The sequence below is a fragment of the Calidris pugnax genome, unplaced genomic scaffold (assembly GCF_001431845.1).
Source record: "Calidris pugnax isolate Ruff unplaced genomic scaffold, ASM143184v1 scaffold188, whole genome shotgun sequence".
In the NCBI taxonomy this organism is placed as follows: Eukaryota; Metazoa; Chordata; class Aves; order Charadriiformes; family Scolopacidae; genus Calidris; species Calidris pugnax.
This window is the reverse complement of record NW_015091257.1, coordinates 14,313,845-14,335,381: the sequence shown is the minus strand read 5'-3', so window position 1 is coordinate 14,335,381 and position 21,537 is coordinate 14,313,845. Positions and strand designations below refer to the sequence as shown.

Below are 21,537 nucleotides of genomic sequence, written 5' to 3'. Positions count from 1 at the left end.
GTGCCTGTAAGGCAAGTCAGCCCCGGTAACAGAGAGGTCCCTGGTGGGGCCTCTGAAATCTGTCTGTCAGCATCCGCCGGGTGTGAATCCAGGGCCGGGCCGGGCAGGGGAGGCAGCAGCCGGCGTGCGGGGCTCTGTGCGGGGCCGCTGTGCCGCGCCTCACGTCCCACGCATTCCCGGCCCCCGGCCTGGGCTGTAGCGGAGCAGCCGCCCCCCGTGCCGGGCTGCCTGCCGGTGCGAGCCGTGAAACAGCGAAGGTGTCAGGGGCTGCTGGGGAGAAACTATGTGTTTTTTTGGCCAGTGCACGTGTACAGGGCTCTCTCTCGCTTCACCCGGGTGGGCTCCGAGGACTCCGCAGTGTCACGCAGTCCGGTACGTAAAGATGAGGGCAAGGGGGCTTTGTGCTCAAGTCAGTTCCCAAATGTATTTAGTTGCTGAGAGTTACAAGAAACGGGAAAGCAGTGAAAGAAGAGGTTAGGACCCAAATCTGCTTAGGTCGGTAGGCTTTTTGTCACTTCTTGTTGTGGGCACAGGGCCCAAACGCCTGTGAATTAATGTTTGTGTACTAAATATTATAAACTTATTAGAAACAAGTGCAAGAACGTGGTATGAGTGGTGTGAGAAGATATCTTTGCTCTCCTGCTCTGCTGGGGAGCAGGAGATGCTTTGAGTTGTGCTTCTGTCTCTGCCTTTTGTCTGCAGGATCACCTTGGACAAGCCACTTTGTCTTCCAGTGCCTGCCTTAATTTCTGTGTTTATAGGGTGCGGATGCTGCTAACAGCCTCCATTAGAGGAGAGATGGAGCCTCTGGGATGCAGACATCAGGCATGCCCCTTGAAAGCTATGCCTTAATGATATTAATAGTTAACAGTAATAAAAAGGGTGACTTAATGGTAATATGGGAGTTTATATCAGTGACCCAGAATTTTGTAATTGCTCTTTACAGTACTTGGATGTGTGTTCCCAGCTCAGTGCTGCCTTTTCCGCTAAGTGCTGGATGCTGGGGAGAATTCAGAGGTGGGGGAAGGAGATAAGTGAGTTTCCATCTGTGTGTGGAAAGCAAGTCACAGGCTAGCAGCAAGGCACAAGAGTGTCACAAGAGGGGCCAGAGAGATGCTGCAAGGCAGGTTTCTAGATTTGTTTTCCATATCTGTACCCTTTATAGTTTCCCAGTGCAATAGATTGAAAATGCCCTGCTCAGCTGGGTGTAGAGATGCAATGCTTGCTCATACAAGTTAGGACAGTTGTCTTTGGGCCATGTGCAGCCCTGTCTTGCTTGGGAGCGGAGTAGCCCATGGCGGGATGGACTGGGCTGCTGCTTCACTGCTGCTGGTGCCTTCTAGGTGCCTTTCAGGATGGAGCCAGGGAGGGGAATTTAAGCCATTGATTTGCCCAGGAGCAAACTGGCAGAAGAGCCAGAAGGCATTTAAGATGCTTCTGAGCACAGGGGTGATGTGTGACTGTGACTTTGTACCTCTCATCCACAAGTGTACCAGATGTGCAGACTTGGGACATCAGCTGGTGTGCTCTGCTGGAGAGCAGTAACGAGCTCGATCATACGGATGCAGCAAGGAGAACACTCTGCTTTGTTAAGAAGGTGTTTAGCACACCAAGGGTCAGGTTTTTCAGTAGCAACAATTGGTCTTGTGTTCATTCCAATCACTCTAAATCAATGTCATTTTAGAGGCATATTTTAATTCAGAATATAAGTGCTACCAGGCAGACATGCATTCAAAGCACAGGTCTGGACCTTTCACCAGGATTGACAGTTCTTGTATGCAGTACTTTGTAGTATTAGAGCCGTAGCAAACTTTTTTTTTTGCTTTGTTTTGCAAGCGTTGTATTCTGCTGACCAGGCCCTGCAGCATGCGCAGTGGTAGGTACGATCCCATTAAAGGATGAGATCCTCATACAAGGAGGCTGAGACCCAAACCACTGGCTCCTGTCTCGTGCTTTTGCATTGGTTATAGCGGCCTGCTGTGGTGTGGGGTCTGCCAGCTGTTGCATGTGGCCCTGGGGACAAGGGACAGAGGGATGCTTCGATACTGTAGCTGAGCAATCACTGAAGAGCATCACCAGGAGGCTGTTCTCAGCTGCTTATTGCGCTTGATAATTTGAATGAGATAAGAAGAAATGAGAGTCTTAAGATATGTCCATAAAATAACAAAACTTAACTTCTATATACATTTTAAGTATTGCTAGGGGTACTATAAGAGTAAAGCATATGGAGCTGATAAGGGGAGCACATCTAGCATACGTTTATGGGTAACCACAATTGTGTTGTGTCTGGTTTCATGCAAACAATCTATCTGTAGACTTTGCTAGAGCTTACATCAGTTTTCGTCTGATGGATCAATGAGGCAGATGCAAATTAAATAGATATTCAGCAAGATGCTAAATGTGGGCTTACTTGTATTGCTGCTCTGGTTAGAACCCCGCTATTTTTGTGCCTGTATTGCTGAAGTTCTTATTAGCATCTGGTGCCCAGTAGGAACTAGTGTTGTGTTTTGGTTTTTTTTTGTCTCCTGACTAGCAGATAGACTTAAAAATAGGATTGGGCATGATACAACAGTTTAAAGTCTTAGTCTAGCAATCAGCTTTCTGTTGCAGTGCTCTCAGCTCACAGAGCCCATGGGTGCTAGCAAAATTCTTTGCGCCGTGGATCTGTATGTGCAGTGTGATTTGCAGGATGAGACCTGCTAGTCCAATTAGTGATCACTGCGTGGATGTAATGCTTTGAAGTACTCGCTGAGCTAAAATCCCTCCGACATCTTTGGGGCTAAGCACACTCAGTGTTTCTTTAGGCTCTTTAGCACCTTGTAAGGGTTGTGCTTTTCACGTGGTGTCAGCAGGTAACAGAAGAATATAACTGTAATTTTTAAGAATAAGTACTTTCTAAAAAAAATACCAAACCAAAACCACTCAAAGTATTAATTAATATACTGTATTGTTCTGCTAACATTCTGAATGTGCATGAGAAAAGAAGTTAATGTATTGTCAGCCCATGAGAGCCAGCCCCAGTGAGTGCACACCAAGAGGTGGGACCTTCTAGCAGAGGAGCCAAAGGCTACCCTTGGGTGTGTTTAATGCAGCCTCTTGAAGGCAGGCATGTCCCTGCCTGGGGACTGAATGGTCTTTTAAAGTCTTGTGTGGACCATTTATCTGGGATTTCCATCTTGGTAGCTGGAGGCATTTGTATTTTGCAAGGGGCAGCCAGCCCAGCATGGAGGGTGGGGAAAAATAAATGAAAGGTATCTTTTCTTAGAAAGCAGGTGAACTCAGTCAAGCCAGGGCTGCAGGTACATAGACATTTGCTGTCCTGCAAGGGAGGGAGGGAAACAAAGAACCCTCTAAAAATACTGGGAATATGCAATCTGCCTTTTGGGAACCTGGTTTGTGGCACAGTGCTGAACTGGGAGCGAGGTCTCCTTTCTTTGCTTGTTCTTCCGTTACTCCTTGGTTTGACTTCTCAAGTTTTTTAAGCTTCTTGGGTTCATATGTGCTACTTTTCCCATCAAATAGATGAGTGGTTGATCCTTCTGTTGTTATTTGGTTTGTGCAGACCATGGTGAGGGTCTGTTTCAGCAGAACTACATGTTCCTACCCTCAGCAAGCCACTAGACATTGCTGTATTTAAACCATAACAATAGTGCTGACTGTGCCCAGTCATGTGTCAGGCTGTCACCCGTGCCCACTTCAGTTGCCACATGCAAAGCCCAGGAAATTGTAATTGAAGCTCCTCCCCCACAAAACTTCTTTCTTAAACTACGGAAGGTTGTTGAGTGAACTGGTATGTAGCAGAAATGAAAAATTGGTGTATGTATTCTTTTTAATTTTACTTATCTTTGTTATTGTAATCTTTGCCCCTTGTCACACCAGCCCTGGTAACTGGTCTTCTTTCACTGACATTTGCTGTAAAGGCTTGACTTTGATTGAATGCTCTATCGACCTTTTTCCTCTTTCATTTTTTTTTTGTTGTTGTTAGTGAAGAACATACAGTTGAGAAAGACAGTCTTAAAAATTTAATGTTAATGAAGTGATGGGAATTAATGAGGCAATGAAAAATTTAATGGAGTATTTGGGATGCAGGAGACTACTCAGTGTGCTGGTTTTCAGACAGTGTTGCTTTTTCAACAGTATCAACATTTGTCTTTCTGTACGTTTTCCAAAGGAGTATATAAAAAGGCTTTGCATGCATTCATGCTTTAGCTGTCAGAAACCACACAAGTAAATAAATTGAAATAATTAATTTCCTAGAAAGGAATTAGTGTTTCTTTATTTCCTCAAGATTATGCCACAGACCGGTTGCATAGGGAAGAACAGATGCCAGACTCAATCTCTAATGTTAACTCAGTACCCTCTTTTCCTTACAAATATCTAAAATTTAAATTCCTATTTCCTCAATGTATTTCAAATTTCACTCAGTGACTTAACTAATAATCCTTTGTGGATGAGGATGCCCAGCTGGGGAGGGAAACAAAGAACCCTCTAAAAATACTGGGAATATGCAATCTGCCTTTTGGGAACCTGGTTTGTGGCACAGTGCTGAACTGGGAGCGAGGTCTCCTTTCTTTGCTTGTTCTTCCGTTACTCCTTGGTTTGACTTCTCAAGTTTTTTAAGCTTCTTGGGTTCATATGTGCTACTTTTCCCATCAAATAGATGAGTGGTTGATCCTTCTGTTGTTATTTGGTTTGTGCAGACCATGGTGAGGGTCTGTTTCAGCAGAACTACATGTTCCTACCCTCAGCAAGCCACTAGACATTGCTGTATTTAAACCATAACAATAGTGCTGACTGTGCCCAGTCATGTGTCAGGCTGTCACCCGTGCCCACTTCAGTTGCCACATGCAAAGCCCAGGAAATTGTAATTGAAGCTCCTCCCCCACAAAACTTCTTTCTTAAACTACGGAAGGTTGTTGAGTGAACTGGTATGTAGCAGAAATGAAAAATTGGTGTATGTATTCTTTTTAATTTTACTTATCTTTGTTATTGTAATCTTTGCCCCTTGTCACACCAGCCCTGGTAACTGGTCTTCTTTCACTGACATTTGCTGTAAAGGCTTGACTTTGATTGAATGCTCTATCGACCTTTTTCCTCTTTCATTTTTTTTTTGTTGTTGTTAGTGAAGAACATACAGCTGAGAAAGACAGTCTTAAAAATTTAATGTTAATGAAGTGATGGGAATTAATGAGGCAATGAAAAATTTAATGGAGTATTTGGGATGCAGGAGACTACTCAGTGTGCTGGTTTTCAGACAGTGTTGCTTTTTCAACAGTATCAACATTTGTCTTTCTGTACGTTTTCCAAAGGAGTATATAAAAAGGCTTTGCATGCATTCATGCTTTAGCTGTCAGAAACCACACAAGTAAATAAATTGAAATAATTAATTTCCTAGAAAGGAATTAGTGTTTCTTTATTTCCTCAAGATTATGCCACAGACCGGTTGCATAGGGAAGAACAGATGCCAGACTCAATCTCTAATGTTAACTCAGTACCCTCTTTTCCTTACAAATATCTAAAATTTAAATTCCTATTTCCTCAATGTATTTCAAATTTCACTCAGTGACTTAACTAATAATCCTTTGTGGATGAGGATGCCCAGCTGGATGCTCTAAGCTTTACATCCTGAACTGTTTTGCATTTTACTTGTGTGAGTTTGGGAAAGAAAGGTGGGACCTCACTTTTGTGAAATTGTGGGCAGCTACAGTGTGAAATCAGTGTGAAGCCATCTTTGGCTCTCTTTTGTTTTGTTACCCTTTGATAGGGAAAGAAGTGGTGCTTCTTAGTAGAGGGAATTTCAGGCAGTAATGTTTGTTTTTTATTCCTTGTGCCGTGGTTAGAATCCAGTTACGGGGCTGCTTTCAGCCGGTACGGACCATAAAGATGCCTGGGTACGGGACAACGTCTACAGCATCCTGGCTGTGTGGGGGCTGGGGATGGCTTATCGGAAGAATGCGGACCGGGATGAGGATAAAGCCAAAGCCTACGAGCTTGAGCAGGTATGTCAAAGTTCAGCATAAACTAGTTATGCTGTTTGGTTTCTCTTCCATATGATAGTGGTTTTGAACCAAGTGCATTCATGTTGCTGCTATGTCTAGGATCTGGCAGGGATTTCTCGGCTTGTAGTGAGTGTCTTGTTCCTGTGACAGCAGCATCGATGCAGCGTGTGGTGTGCAGTGTTCCTGGCAGCATTCCGGCCAGCAGGATTTGGAGAACTAGCTGGCAGAGGGGCTGACATCTGAATTAAAATATAAACAAAACAAAAACATGTAGGAGTCAAACTTCTAACAACTGGCCAATTGTTGAAAATTAGGCTCTGAGAGACTTTATGCCCAGATTTACGAACCTCAGAATCCCTCATGCGGTGTATTATGGAGCAGAAAATCAAGCCTAGGTCACTTGAATCCTAGAGCAGCAATTTATCTGCCAGACCGTTCTTCCCTGTGAGGAGCAGCTTGCCATTTTAAGTAGCAATCTTTAATTTCTGTAATCTGCAGCTGGGAAAGTGGATGTCAGAAGTGGGAGTGTAGAGGTGGGTTAAATGGGAAGTGGGGGAGTTTTAGTGTCAGTGTCCTGCTGTTGTTTTGAAAGCACTGGGCAAATTTTATGCTGACATGTACTGCTCAGACCAGGGGGATCTGTGGTGACAGAATAAACTTGGTTCAGTTTGCATGATTGTATTTTGAGGCTATAATAATATTTGGGTAAAAAGATGGAATTGATTTCTTTATATAAGGCAAAATCCTGTACTTTGTTTGCACAAAAGGCCCTTTCTTTACATTAGTCATCTGCTTTCTGTTGTAAAGAGGGGAAGAAGCTCCACAGGTTTTCCAGTCATGTCAGTGTCTTACAGTAAACTACCACTGTTCCCTGCATCTGTCGCTCTAAAAATCATCATCATCATTGTTATTATTGTTACAGGACATAGCATTCCTCTTAATTCCTTAGGTGGATGGAAGGATCGCAGAGAGTTTCTCCACTGTTTAGAAAGGGCCTTTGGGAAAATATTTGTTCTCCCAGATAGGGATGTGCGAATAAAAATCAACCAGTATATTAAGAAAAAGGCATGTAAAACACTTCAGACAAATACATGGTTTTTTACCTTTTGTGGGAGGTTAGTAGCGGGGGTGAACTTTGTCACTTTTGAATATTGTTTGTAACACCTGATGAGGTGTCACCGGTTCTGTTTTGTTCCTGCAGAACGTTGTGAAGCTTATGCGGGGACTCCTTCAGTGCATGATGAGACAGGTAATGTGATAGGTGTGAGTTCAATTAGTACATGTTGTATTTAAAAAGCATTTAATCAGAAGCATGTGGATGCAGCAGATGGATTTTTTTTTTTTTGCATGTGTGTAGCTGGTGGTATGTGGGGTCTTTTTAAAACTCCTGAGCACAACTCTGATCCTACTTGCACCTTGTTGAGATTGTACTTGCCTTTGCAAACTGATTTTTCACTAAGATGCGTACCTGTAACTAAGATCTGAAACCAGCATGATAATGTCATCTTATTCTTTCCCAAAGAGATGTGGATTTAGCTGGAGTCTGAAGTTAAGAGTTGTGTTTAAGCACTCTGATGAATGAAAACACTCTGAAGTGAGGTAACACCTCAAACACCTCACCTAAGAAAAGTTGATCATTTTGAAATAGTTTGGAAACTTTCTTCCAAAATGTTTCAGATTTGAGATTTGTGCTGTTTTTTAGGTAGACAAGGTAGAGAAGTTCAAACGCACACAGAGTACCAAGGACTGCCTACATGCCAAGTATAACTCTGCAACTTGTGCCACAGTGGTTGGGGATGACCAGTGGGGACATCTACAAGTGGATGCAACCTCCCTTTACCTGCTCTTCTTGGCACAGATGACTGCATCAGGTAAGCAGAAGGTATTTTAGCCTTGACTATTGTTGCAGTCTTTTTCTGTTCTAGCTTTCATTTAAAAAGGAAAAAAAGTTGTAACTAGCTTCAAAGATCTTTACATTACTATTACTCAGAAGAAAGTAATATTTCTCTGGAAAACAGGGATGACTTAGTTAAGATTTCGTGTTTATGGTAACTGGCAGTGCCATTTGTTGGCATACAAATACCTGAGTGTCATGGTTTAACCCCAGCCACCAACTAGGACCATGCAGCTGCTCCCAAATCCAAAACGTAGCACTATACCAGCTGCTAGCAAAAAGGCCAACCCTATCCCAGCCAAAACCTTGACAATCAGATATTCAGAGTCATGTTAGCAAAGAGTTACATGTTTGAAGACTATGCAGTGTGTCCTAATGGACAACCAGTTTCCTTCAGAGAGTGGCGACATTGAGTCAGGTGCCAGCAGTGCCATCTGTGTTCCCTCTTCTTGCTGATGCTATTTTATCTTGTTCTCTTCTCAATTGTACTCCACCTGTGAGGATAAGGATTTGTTTCCTTATGTTTTTCTGTCCTCAGAGCCCCTTGCAATTGACCCTGGCAAAGCAGGTGCCTGGTTGTTCTGATGGTCCCTCCATAGAGCACTAAGCAGGTGGAGGGGTGGGGAGCTGCGGGAATTGGGATGCACCGCTCTCGAGAGCCAGAGCTGGCTCAGATGCCTCTGCTTTGTACCCACTGTGTCTGAATGCCACCCTCACAGGGGTGGGTTTTGGTTGGTCTTTGAGACAGTATGTATTGGTGACATTTGAAGTATTTTATCAGCAGGGAGCATTGAGGCTTCCTGCCTGATCTTTTGAAATTAGCATGAATTTTTCCATTTATTTCAGTGGGCAGTAGTTGGCAGCAAATAAACAAAAGCATGAAACACAACGAAGAGCAAATTTTCAGTTCTGTTACAGCATAATTGCTCTCTTCCCTTCTTTTAATCAGGGTTGCGTATTATCTTCACCCTTGATGAAGTTACCTTTATTCAGAATCTTGTTTTTTATATAGAAGCTGCCTACAAAGTTGCTGTAAGTAGTTATTAATATGTAAATCCTTTGAACACTGCTCAGATGTGGGTGGAAAATTATTTATTGAGGGAGAAGGAAAATACGGACTTCTTTTGCCATAAGATGATGTCAGAACCTGTCAGTACTTTACATTGTAAGCAGCAGCTTTGGAGATGGTGGGAGGGCTGTGGAGGATTTCCTGCTCTCTGGGTGAGGTATACATGTTCTACCATAATAATAGTTTTTCTTTATTGATAATTAATAATATTTCCTGATGTTTCATTAAAATCTTATGAGCCTTTCTAAAAAGGGCAAAGTGTTAACAAGGTTTTTGGAAAGTGACGAGATGAAGGGTCACAGGGAGAAGCATGCACAGGGGGAAGGGTAAAGTCTTTGTGTGTTGTATGAAGACAGTGATTCATGACTGTAGCCCTGATCCTACTAGGGTATATTTTTATGTAATGCACTTTAAATGAGAGGCTCTTTGGAGACTTGGAGCCTTTTTTTAAATTTTGTTTGTAAGACAAATAAACTGATTTCATGCATGATTTTGTTTTGGAGCAGCGGGGGGAAACATTGTGTTTGTATATAATCATGCCAGTTTTTTTCTTGATGATATTGTTGTTGCAGGATTATGGAATTTGGGAACGTGGTGATAAGACAAACCAGGGCATCCCTGAACTGAACGCGAGCTCCGTAGGGATGGCCAAAGTGAGAATGTCTTCCTGAAACCTCCTTCGTGGCTGTTCTGTCGTGCTGAAGGGCTCTGACAAACGTGATGGCCTCCTTTGCATAGTCATCTTGGCCACTGCAATAGTTAACTGATTGTATAAGAATTTTTGTTTGGGTGTGAGTGAGTATTTTTCAGTGTAAAATCCTTGTGATAATGACTTTCATTGAAGGACGTCAACACAGTTTTTCCAGGGCTTGCAAGAAGGGTACCAGGCTAACTGAGGCATGAATCTGACAGATTCAGTGAGGTGCAGTATCATAACGTGGCCTCTGGTTTTCTGTTCCTCTTTCTTAATTCTCCAGCCCCAGTATTATGTGATGTTTTCATGATAAGACTAATCCAGATGTAAATTCTGAAAAACACAAGAATATCAGTCTAAGAAATTATTCACAGCTAATTTAGAGAGAAAAATAAGTAAAGATGTACTTAAAGTGGACATTTCTGCTTCTCCCATACCACAAGGTCACGGAGATACTAAACAAAGCTCAAAAGGCTATAAATGTAAATGTGTAATTGACAACTACCTTTTTACATGGTGTCTGGGGAACTGACAGAAGCCAAATCTCATTAAGGTCAAAGGTATAGTTGCGCTTCAGTAGGATTTATTAGTTACCAAGATCTTGTGTGAGTGCAAGAGGGAGAAACTGCTGGTCTTCGCCACAGTTCAGTCGAATGTTTATGGGGCAGTTTCCATGGGGGATGTTGTTCCTTAGATGTCCAGTATGAATATTTTTTTGGGGCAGTTTCCATGGAGGGGGTTGTTACTTAGATGTCCAGTATGAATATTTTTTTGGGGCAGTTTCCATGGGGAAGGTTGTTCCTTAGATGTCCAGTATGAATATTTTTTTGCATAGAGCAGTCTTGACGTGGGTTGCTGTGATCTCTGCATGACTTCTGGACACATTGATGTAAGGATGATCTGTGGGACTTGCTGCACAGCTTTGCTTCTCTGTGGCTCTGAGTTCAATAGAAGTGCTGTCGGGGGTGGGAACTGGGGTGGCACACTGGAGGTCCTGCTGCAGAGGGCTAAAAAAAAATGCTATTTTTTAAAATTTGCCTCAGGAATTCTCCCTCTTAACATTTCTCTGTCATACCTGCTTTGTGTGGCTACCTGTGGCAGCAATACAGTGCAGAGCATATGCCTTTGAGTGGATCTCCATGCCTTTTCTGCACTGTTGAGACTGCCCATAGTCCTGGCTGTCAGTTCCTCAATGGGGCTTTCTGCTGCTGTCAGTAACATCTGCTGCTCCAGTGCTGGGCTAGGGAGAGGGGCTCTGCAGAGCCACTAAACCCACTGCGCTGTGCAATCCTTCCTTTGTCAGAGATGGACATTACCATGGAACTGCAGGAGAAAAAGTGTGCATGGAGCAGCATTCAGTGCTACCACAACCTGGTAGATATGGTAGATAAAGGAAGGCTCTGCTAACCTGGCTCTGGCCGTCTGGTCCTTGCTCTCTTTCTGCCACATTCCCTGCATGGTGCTGCACACCCTGCTGCTTCAAAGCCAGGTTTTGTAGCCTGATAGGTTGAAGTAGGAATGCCCAAATATAGTTGGTGGTTGGGCTGCTAATGTCTTCACCAGGCAAATGTGTTATAGTCACAAGGTGTGAGATGTGGCGATTCACCTGTTGATATGGAGCATGCTATGCTTTGGTTGGCTGTGGAGAGAGCAGATGTCTCATTTCTCTTTCCCTCAAGAAGTGATAGTACCAGAGAGATGGCAATGCTCTCTTCTCTGGGCACTGGCTGATTCTGGGGTGCCTTGAACAAGCCTTCCTCTTTGAACTGGCCTCCAGGCAAGAGAAGTGAAAGGCCACTGAACATGGGAGTTATTTTGGAACATAGAAGAGTAGAAGCATTTATTATGAAGTACTTCAGGTATTATCTCTGTGGCAGCCCTGCTCCCCATTGTGTTGCATTGCCTTTAAATTGTAAGCTGGGTCACCAGCACATCAGTCTGTATCCTACTAGCAGAGAAACAGAAATACTTCCTTGTTCTAAAATATCGTCAGTCTTTCCTTTAAAGATGAAAAATGTCTGTGAAGCAAACTTACATCTACGTAATTTCCTTCTAAGGAGAAGCACAGGTGCTAGGGTGTGTACTTGGTTGAAAAGCTATTTAATGGTTTGGGGTTGTTGTTTGGGTTTTTGTTTTTTAAAGGCCGCTTTGGAAGCAATTGATGAACTAGATCTTTTTGGAGCTCATGGAGGACATAAATCAGTGATCCATGTTCTTCCTGATGAAGTAGAACATTGTCAGGTAAAACCTAGTCTTCTGTTTCCGTTGCTAGGGTAAAACCCAACAGCCTCTCCCTTTTGTTTTCAAATGAAGTATTGATTAACTGAACCAAGAATTTAATGTAGTAACTATGGCTTCAGACTACACCCTATTCACCCTGTTCCTAGTAGGTCATGTGGAAGTGAATGGTGTGAAGTAGTCTTGCAGTAACTCAGTTAAAAATAATTATGCAGTGAGTTCTCTGTCAGTTTGCAAATAGTACAGTCTATCCCATTTGCACTTGAAATAGCCTTTTCAAGTAGGTAAATTGTTTATATCCCTCTATTCTGTTCCTGTTTTGCTCAGTCAATTCTATACTCCATGTTGCCGAGGGCATCCACCTCAAAGGAGATAGATGCTGGCCTTCTCTCTATTATTTCGTACCCGGCTTTTGCAGTGGAGGATCTAAACCTTGTTAATGTGACCAAGAGTGAAATCATATCCAAATTGCAGGTAAGGATTTCCTTTATTCTTATTTTCCAGAGGGAAAGAGAACCTCCCTTTCTTAATCAAAAATTGTAATTAAAGAAGGGTTGCCAGACTTGGCACATCTGTGCGTGGAAGAGAGGGGAGAAAATCCCTAAGTGACACTTAAAACTCAGCAGATACTTTTCTGCTGATGTTAGTCTGAGGAAGAACAGTATGTGAAGCTTTCTATAATTTTGTCTGTTACAGGGTCGCTATGGCTGCTGTCGCTTTCTCCGAGATGGTTACAAGACACCCAGAGAGGTACTTATAATACGTATTTTCAGTAGACATTAGGAATAATTTTGTCTCCTGTTTATAGGTATTTTTGTCTCATTACATGAAGGGGTGATGCTGTGTATCACTGTTAAGACATTTTAGTGGATTTGGAGGTAATCCAGGTATCCACCCTAGAAATGACACATATCTGAAGGAGGCTGAGGGTTTGAAAACCAATTATTAAGGACAGAAATTTATTCATAGTTCTGTAAGAACTGAGCCCTTAGATATGCTTATGGTGCCGAAGTGGAAGCGGTGTCTCTGAGGCGACCCAAAATATCTTTGATCTGAGGCAGAACCAAGATTATTTGGGTGACGCCTAGATTCTGACACTGGGAAGGGTTGATTTGTCTAGGGAACAATTAAATGAGTCTGAGACTGAATGTGAAAAAGAAGTCAAGAGACTGCATGGAAACTATTTCTAGTGGCTTTATTGGTTTCTTAGTCTTAATCACTTGTATAAAATAGGCTGCCATTATGATTGGAATATGAGTGACTAATTTAGCGCTGTGACTAAACAAGTGTGATTGAATTTCTAGGATCCAAGCAGACTGCACTATGATCCTGCTGAACTCAAGCTCTTTGAGAATATTGAATGTGAGTGGCCGGTGTTCTGGACATACTTCCTAATTGATGGAGTATTTAATGAGGACAAAATTCAGGTGAGGAAAGAAGAAATTACTTTTGATGGAAATGCAAAGCCATTTACCCACAGTATTTTGTAGCTTTACTCCATCTTTATTTTGGGTATCAGGTGGATACCCCATCAGCAGGATGGGAATAGCCTTCAGCCAGTCTCACCCTCCTGGGGAGTTGATGAAGTGATAGAGGCTGTGGGGTTGTGCACACTGGGGCCTTGTTGCCCTCTCTCTCTACTAGGATGAGTGGCTGTTAGCTGATGTGGTCAAACTGGGCTGAGTAGGATTTATTTCCCTGGTTCTGTCTTGTGAGCAACCTGGGTGCCCCCTTCCCGGTTACTTCAGGATGAGAACAGCTTCTTTATCCCCTGAGTTCTCTGGCTTGGCTGCTGAGAACCAGATTCATAGTACTTTCAGTCCTCTCATACATTCAGGGAGATTTGGGGTTGGATTAGGAGGAGCCATTTCATTTTAACTAGTTCCCTAAGTTACTTCATACCTTTACTGTGTCAAGCATCCAGTGGTGAGGGGACCTAAATTGATGGTAGCCCTCCAAAGGCTATAGTGGCACCTGCAGAGTACTAGGGAATTAAAAAGCCGTAAGTAGCCAGGACTAAATGTGTTCATACCAAGACTTCTGTAGATGTGATTTAAAATTGCCTGGTAGGCAGAGGGAGAGGAGATTGCTAAACATAACCTCTTAAAAAACAAAATGGCATGAGAAACAAAACAGAGGATTTCAGGCCAAAAAGCCCTCTTTCTGTATTAGATGTTGTAAATTAAGAGAAATACTTTCTGACAGTAGTAATGTAAGTTGCTTTACTGAACACAGTAAAAATAATGTGATGGAGAGAGAAATGTCATTATTTCCCGAGGGGGAAAACCAGAAATTTCAGTCATGTAAATAAAATAGCCCTTCACAAAGCAGTCTTTAGAACTTACTTGGATTATCTGGGACGGTATGTACCTGATTGCCTTTACTGTGTACAGACGGGCTATACTAGGACATGGTCAGACTGGGCAATTGCTCCCAGTTCCCACAGTTTCAAAGTAGCTGAATGAGTCACTGAGACACTCAGATGAGTGTCTAGTCTTGGCCTATTACTGCCGCAAACAAGTGGTTGCAATGGCAGCAGTTGTTAGAAAAAGAAACACCGAGGACTCAAAAATTTTTGAGTGGAGAAGGACAGGATGCTGAAATATCAGTGTGCCATAATCTGAACCTGTGGGTACCTTTTTAAGCAATTTTAAGCAAGTCAGTTAAGAGAAACCGATTTCCCAGTCCTGCAAAACAGAATTCACAAAATCATAGACAGTTGTGCATGTTGCACTTTTATGGATATCCACAATCCTACCATTCATTTCACCACATTGTCATCTGTTGAAAATTTCATGTAGGATTTGTTCCGGTGACTCCCTGATAGATACATGTTAGAAGTTTTGTACTGCAGTGGTGTGTTATAGATTAAAGATGTGTGTTTGGGGTTCTGAGGCTGATAATAATGAGATGCTGGAACAGATGCTGCTGAGAATTTGAACCCTGATCTTCCATCAGCAAGTCATGATTTCCCACCCCCACCCCTTTTTTTTTTTTTTAAATTAACTTTCAGCAGAAAAGTGCTGTTGAAAAGTACTGAAACTTTAACTTTTTGCTTTTGCTGACTGTCATGTGAATTCTCACACTCACACAATATTTCAGGTACAAGAGTATAGAGAGGCTCTGGAAGGAATACTTATTAGAGAGAAGAATGGAATCGTGCTGATGCCTGAACTGTATGCGGTCCCTCCAGAAAAGGTATTGTGAAAATGCAGCATCCACTTCAATAAGCAAAGTATAGATGTCCATGAATGTCAGTTTTATGGTTTTCCTGTAGCTGATAAACCTAAACCAGCAATAAAAAATGACTATCGCACAACATTTCAAAACTATAGAGACTTCTCACAGCTCCTTCTCAGAAGTGGCAAACTTTAGGCTTCCAAATGGTCATGTTTTTTGTTTGGCAATCTGAGTACCAATGGAACTATTAGGGCAAGTCTAAAGTTTTACATCCTCATAGCAAGGAATATATTTAAGAAGTGCTGGTGCTGACTTAGGAACGAAAGCTCAAAGAAGAAATAAAGCATAGACTGTCCTGCCTATATAGTCTATTGATTGATTGTGCTCTTTTCTTTTCCAGAGCTTGTATGCGAGAGAAATGGGTTTCAGATGGATTAGGGTTTGGGCTGGGGTTTTTGCTTGCTTTGGTTGGGGTTTTTTTCTCTCTCCCTCCTCTGCTGTTACTGTTTGTCTGATTGTCCCATTGTGACAGAAATTCAAATGAGCTTATGTGCTCTTCCATGCTATTTGCCTTTGTATCCCTCCCCGACAACTTTTTCTCCTGCTCCAGACTTCTCAGCCCTCACTCACTGAGGGTGTGGAGCCTCCTGGGTTGGTCTGAGTTTGGGCAGGGAATGTCGACAGCTGATGTCTTGCTCACAGATCTGAGGTGGAAACTCTGAATTGCCTTCCTAGTGGGAACAAGCATGTAAGAGTTGAGAGTCTTCTTGTGAGTTTTGATACGATCATGATCTGGTGAATGTGCCAAATAAACAGTGTAGATTTTGCCTGTCATTTGTCAATTTTATAATGGCTTCGCTAAAGGAGTTATCTAGGAGGGTTTTTTCCCTGCCCTTAATAGATATGTATACTGCAAAACCAAGGCAATTTTTCTTTTTCTAATTTAGTAAGAGTCTACTCTTAATTTTTCCATTGACTGTTCTTACTAACACAGCAAAGGTGGAATAACCATCATTTTTGGAAAGCACTAGGAAGCTAGGTAGACCTCAGTGAAGTTCAAGTGTTATCTTGCGAGGGGTTGGAAAGCAAACGCACAATTACCTACGAGCTGCCCAGAGGGAAGGCAGCAAAGGCATGGTGAGAAGAAAGGGGAAGTGCTAACAGCAAAGCTTTAATGGCATGCAGAGTCCCCCAAAGCTGGAGTCCCCCCAGCTTTGTAGGCTGGGGCAGTGTATGAAAAGGAAGCATAGTTCTTGTCGCAGAAAACGTGCAGCCTTAAAAGTAAAACCAAGAGATCTCAATGTCAGTAATAATGGCAGGTTAGAAAGGGTAGATGATAGACTGTATTTTTTTCGAATACTTCCATGTTATTGACTGTTCTTCACAACTTTAGGGTAATTTTTCTTGCTTATGCATTTCTTTTTAGGTGGACGAGGAATATGAAAATCCTCATTCAGTGGATCGTGTCCCAGTGGGAAAGTTGCCTCATCTTTGGGGCCAATCATTGTATGTCCTCAGCTGCCTATTAGCAGAGGTAACTGTTTCTTGTATGTATTATGTCCTCAGCTGCCTATTAGCAGAGGTAATTGTTTCTTGTATAGTAGATGAGCTTGTACTTCATTTTGTTTTGACATGGCTTGGGCTTTAAGTACATCTTGACAGCTTGTACTTCATTTTGTTTTGACATGGCTTGGGCTTTAAGTACATCTTAGTACATCTTGATTGACAAGTAGGGGACAATGTGTTTTCCAGCAGAAACATGTATATGAACCATGGAGGGGTTACTCTGAGCTTTCAGGGCCTTTTTTGTATATATAGATCTGCAATTGTCTGCTTCTAATCAAGCTGAATAAGTTGCCAGATGGACTAGATACATGCTTAGGCTAGAGGAACGTGCCCCAGCTGACTTGACTGTCCTGGATTTTGCACTGTTTCGATTCCACTAGGCTGTGCCTTACTCTGTGGTATAAGATGCCTACAGAGTTGTCCCATATTAGACATGGACCTTTTAAAGGAACCACTGAATATCTCTGTGGAGCTACAAAAGAAAAAATCACTGGCCTGGTGAAATTATGTCAGGTGCTGCAGCTCTAAAATAGGAAACGTGGACATGTGGATTGTGTCAGTCATAACTGTTTTCTTGTTATCCTGAAAAATGTCACATTCACAAAAGAAAAAATCACTGGCCTGGTGAAATTGTCAGTTGCTGCAGCTCTAAAATAGGAAACATAAACATGCGGACTGTGTCAGTCATAACTGGTTTTTTTGTTATCCTGAAAAATGTCGCATTCGTTGTTTTTATTGAATGTACTACTTAGTGGATGGCATAGAGAAACCAGGTTTTTAGTCCTGCTGTCATGATAAAGTATCAAAATTGGTTAATATTCTTTCTAGATGTCATCAGAAGCCTTTTACTTAATTTTGTTTGTTTCCTTTTTTTCCTTCTTTCTTTTGCATATATTTTAGGGATTTCTTGCTGCGGGTGAAATTGATCCCTTAAACAGGAGATTTTCCACTGGATTTAAACCTGATGTTGTGGTACAAGGTGAGGGAGTTTTTTGAACATTTTGAGTTAATTGGATCATGTGATGGTGAAGTCCCTTTGTACAGGAGAGAAGACAGAGATGTTTAAAAGCAGTATGTTTTTTTGCGTGGGACATGGATGCTTTGGTGTTACTGTAAGAAGGAGAAAAGGGTTATTGGCCTCACCACCACTTTCCTGGGGTGAAGAAGCCTCAGGGACAGGAGAGTGGCAAACTTAATATTGTAGTGAGAATGAAAATTTGTGTGGATTTTAGCAAGAAGGGGTAGGAGACCAGTCAGTTTAGTTAGTTTTCTGTGCTGTTTAAGTTAGGTTTCCTCCTTTTTGGAGGAACCAGAGATCAATGTATGGGTGAGGTAGTCAAACATAGACCTATCTTTTGGCTACTGCAGGGGAGTGGCTTCTTATGTCAATGCAGGAATGGTCAAAACCAGAAAATTAAGCAGTGGGAAAAGATCAGCTGGTCAGGACTTAAAGGCTTTTAAGGGCCTGTACCGCTCTGGAAAAGCAACCAGCTCATTTATCAGGAGCAGCCTTTGATACTGTCATGTGGGCAGGTGCTTGTTTAACCCTTGTTGGTGTCTCATGGGGGTGGTACTTTGCTAATCTGAAGTGCTTAATTTCTAGTAAAAATAGAAATGCTTATTTTTAGCATTCTTTGACAAATATTTATAATGCAAAGAAGAAAACTGAATTATTAGTCCCAAACCAATAAATCAGCTAACATGAGCAAAACCTCAAGCAGAACAAAAGGTTGGATCAAGTCTTGGATTGTAAATTTCCCTGACTTGGGCACTTCCCTTCCCTATCTCTGCCATTTTATGGCCCCTGTAACATCTGTTGCTATATAGGTAACAGCACCTGTTCCCCATTGACTCCGCTGTGTTGTTACCGTGTGCTTTATAAAAGCAATGAAGATTTTCAAGTTGGGTTTTGCCTTGTTTGATGGGGGGAAAGCACCATCTGCTGAAAGAGACTGCATGATCCAAACTAACGGTACTGAAAGAAATCCGGAGAAACTGCCAAGGGCCCAAAGAGCTAAGTCTAACATCAGGGCTGACCCTGCTTTGAGCAGGAAGTTGAAGTAGAGACCTTGTGAGGACCCTCTGCCTTGAATTACTCTGTGGTCCAAAGTAGTCAAGAATGGCAAGACATATTGAGAAGCAGCCAAAAACTGTGTGACACCCTCTTACAGTCCCCTTTGATCTCACAGTCTTGTAACTAAAGAAAGAAGTGAGGTCCAGGCCTTTGTGCATTTTTAGTAAACTATGCAGTGTTTGAGAAGTGACAGTAGAGACAGAGTTGCAGTGTTTGAGAAGTGACAGTAGAGACAGGTAGAGCAGTTAAAAGAGAAGAACTTTGGTTCTTACTAGCGTTTTTGTTTTCTGTTATGCAGTAACTGTTCTGGCAGAATCTAATCAAATTAAGAATCTCTTGCAAGACCATGGAATCAACGTGCAGAGCATTGCTGATATCCATCCTCTCAGAGTGCAGCCAGCTCGCATCCTGAGTAACCTCTATACCATGCTGGGTAAGTATTTGAACATGGCAGCCTCTCTCTACTGCTCTGCCAGGTATTTTTTAAGGGGTAGTGTTTTGGTGTTTGTTCTTGCTTCAAACTGTCTCATTTTCCTTAATTTAATTTCTTTTATTTAAATCAATTTTTTATGTAAAATAAAATGCATTTGTGCAAACAAAATTAGAACTTCTGTCATAAACAGGGAACTTCAACAGGAAAATAAAATTGCCTCATTAGAAAAGGTGACCAAAACACAAGTTTCCCTGTACCCTTGGACTTAGGCAAGAACTGACTCTTCTTGTCCTGCAGGAGCTACTTCCACAAAGAAACTGTCTTTAGTAAAGGTTTTTTTTGTTGTGGAGGTGATTTTTGTTGGGATTTTTTTTTGTGTGTTTTTTGGAACCATCCAAAGTAATGGGGCCTTCAAATAATTCTAGAAAGTGTGCCCTTTACATGGAGAAAGGAAATGCATATGCTGCTTTTGGGAAAGAATTTGTCTTTTTATCACAAAGAACTTTTAACAAATGAAGCATTTGTGGGGCTTTGCTGAAGCTTATATTTATTTCATAATTACTCATAATAGCTTTCTTTCAGTAGTGGGGGTGAGTAGGATGATTTGACACATTGGTGTATTGTTTTAATAGTGACTTCTTTGGGAATGGTATTTTTTCAGGCATGTGGTTGTTTGGCTCATATTCCTTGTCAGATAGATTCAAGTCAGGTCCTGGCTGCTGGAGCAAAGGGTGCAGTGGGCATCATTTCCTAATCTCTACTGAGAAAAGTGGAGCTTATTAGCCTGATGAAAAGAGTGAAAATCTGTCTTTGCATCTGGATGTACCTTTAATTTGGATTTAGCCTTCTGTGGGTTAAATTTTTAAGTTCTACAGTTAAAGCACTGCAATTTCTGTTGTGTGTTGATCAGCTTGTTTTTGAAAGGACATGCCTCCTGTCCTTCTTGCTGGGGAAACTTTGAGTGCTGAGCAATGACTATAATTAAAAGACATAATCCCATGGTCAGTGAAGCCAAAATTCTTATTTTTGATCAGGCCTTTGAAGAACTCTAACTATTATATTGGTGGTTTCTACAAAACAGACCAGTCTGTAGCATCTCACTCTTATCTGTCTTCTGCCTTGCTGATATGAATGAAGTAGATGTCTTGTCTAAAACGGTTGTTGTGGAAAGCCACACAGGAAATATTAGGTGAGAAATTTTTTTTCTTTCTTTTTTCAGGCCGGAACAAGAACATGAAATTAAGTGGACGGCCACACCGACACATTGGAGTGTTAGGCACCTCCAAGCTGTACATGATAAGAAATCAAATATTTACTTTTACCCCTCAGGTGAGCGTGTAAATCTGGCATGGAAATCACTGCTTACTTAATGGCTAATCATTAGCAAAGCACTTTGCTTTTATGTGCTGTCACTCCACAGAGCAGGGCTGATAAAGCAGATGTGCTTTCCTTTTTGGGGTTTTTAAGAGCATTGAATGATCAGCATGGTAGGACTGCTGATAAATCTCTCTTCTGTCATACAGGGTCTGGCTTCTTTGGCTTCTGGCTTAGGAGAACACAGCAAATCAATAGTACAAAGCTGTTACTGACCTCTGCGCCAACCAACATTGTAATGAAATAGTTTCTCCAGAAATAGGTCACTTAATATGTCTTCTTGCTGATTGCCTTGATGGAAAATTTAGTTTTGTGTAAGTGTGCCAAGTACTGTATCCCCCAAGAGACTAAGACGTAATCTTTTCATTATATTGTTGAAAAGGTCAATATCGTGCTGAGAAAGGGTTGTTCTGTCTTTGTTTTCTCCTTAGTGCCTTCAATGCAGCTGGAAGTTTGGATTCTCCCAGAATTAATGGCTCTTATTTATACATTTAATAAAATATGATATATACATACTCCTGTAGACTTACTCTAGTTGTTGGTACTAGAAGGCCAAGGGATCACCTACTCCAAACATGTGGATCTGGAGCAGGATAAAGAATGCTTACACCATCCTAAATAGATGTAGTCTTTAAATTCCAGTCGAAGATACGCAGTGGTCTCCATAGATAGCTTCTGCAGTCCTTCATGATGTCCAAACAACATCAGTTTTACTACAAATAATGTGGCTCCCTTCCCATTCTTCCCCATGTCAATTGATCACAAGCACCTTTGTAACAGATTGTTTTTGTTGTGTTGTTCCTTGCCACCATTTTTCACTTTTGCAAATGAGGGGAAAATTCCTTAAGAGTCATGATTTTTTTCAAAATACCTCTTTGTCTACATTGTACTACGTAAGTAGGACCTAATATTCCAGCTGAAATCTTCCCATGTATCAAGTATGCACGTGCTTATTAATACATTCACAAATGGCAATTATCTTTGCATCAGCAACACACTGGCAGTTGCTGCTTTTT

General features: G+C 41.8%; 1 protein-coding gene across 4 annotated transcripts in view; it reads left to right on the top strand.

Moving 5' to 3' along the window:
* Positions 1 to 21,537, top strand: part of PHKA2 (phosphorylase kinase, alpha 2 (liver)) — a 66,222-nt gene that overhangs the window by 1,428 nt on the left and 43,257 nt on the right. For 2 of the 4 annotated variants that reach the window (XM_014960354.1, XM_014960353.1), the window contains exons 2-15: positions 5,841 to 5,999; positions 7,201 to 7,248; positions 7,702 to 7,870; positions 8,843 to 8,925; positions 9,535 to 9,615; positions 11,799 to 11,897; positions 12,222 to 12,368; positions 12,591 to 12,644; positions 13,199 to 13,321; positions 14,997 to 15,092; positions 16,501 to 16,608; positions 17,541 to 17,619; positions 19,013 to 19,147; positions 20,367 to 20,476. In XM_014960354.1, coding sequence (XP_014815840.1) covers positions 5,841 to 5,999; positions 7,201 to 7,248; positions 7,702 to 7,870; positions 8,843 to 8,925; positions 9,535 to 9,615; positions 11,799 to 11,897; positions 12,222 to 12,368; positions 12,591 to 12,644; positions 13,199 to 13,321; positions 14,997 to 15,092; positions 16,501 to 16,608; positions 17,541 to 17,619; positions 19,013 to 19,147; positions 20,367 to 20,476 — 1,491 coding nt within the window. The remainder of the gene's footprint in view (positions 1 to 5,840; positions 6,000 to 7,200; positions 7,249 to 7,701; positions 7,871 to 8,842; positions 8,926 to 9,534; positions 9,616 to 11,798; positions 11,898 to 12,221; positions 12,369 to 12,590; positions 12,645 to 13,198; positions 13,322 to 14,996; positions 15,093 to 16,500; positions 16,609 to 17,540; positions 17,620 to 19,012; positions 19,148 to 20,366; positions 20,477 to 21,537) is intronic. The other 2 variants (XM_014960352.1, XM_014960351.1) reach the window with 1 other exon arrangement.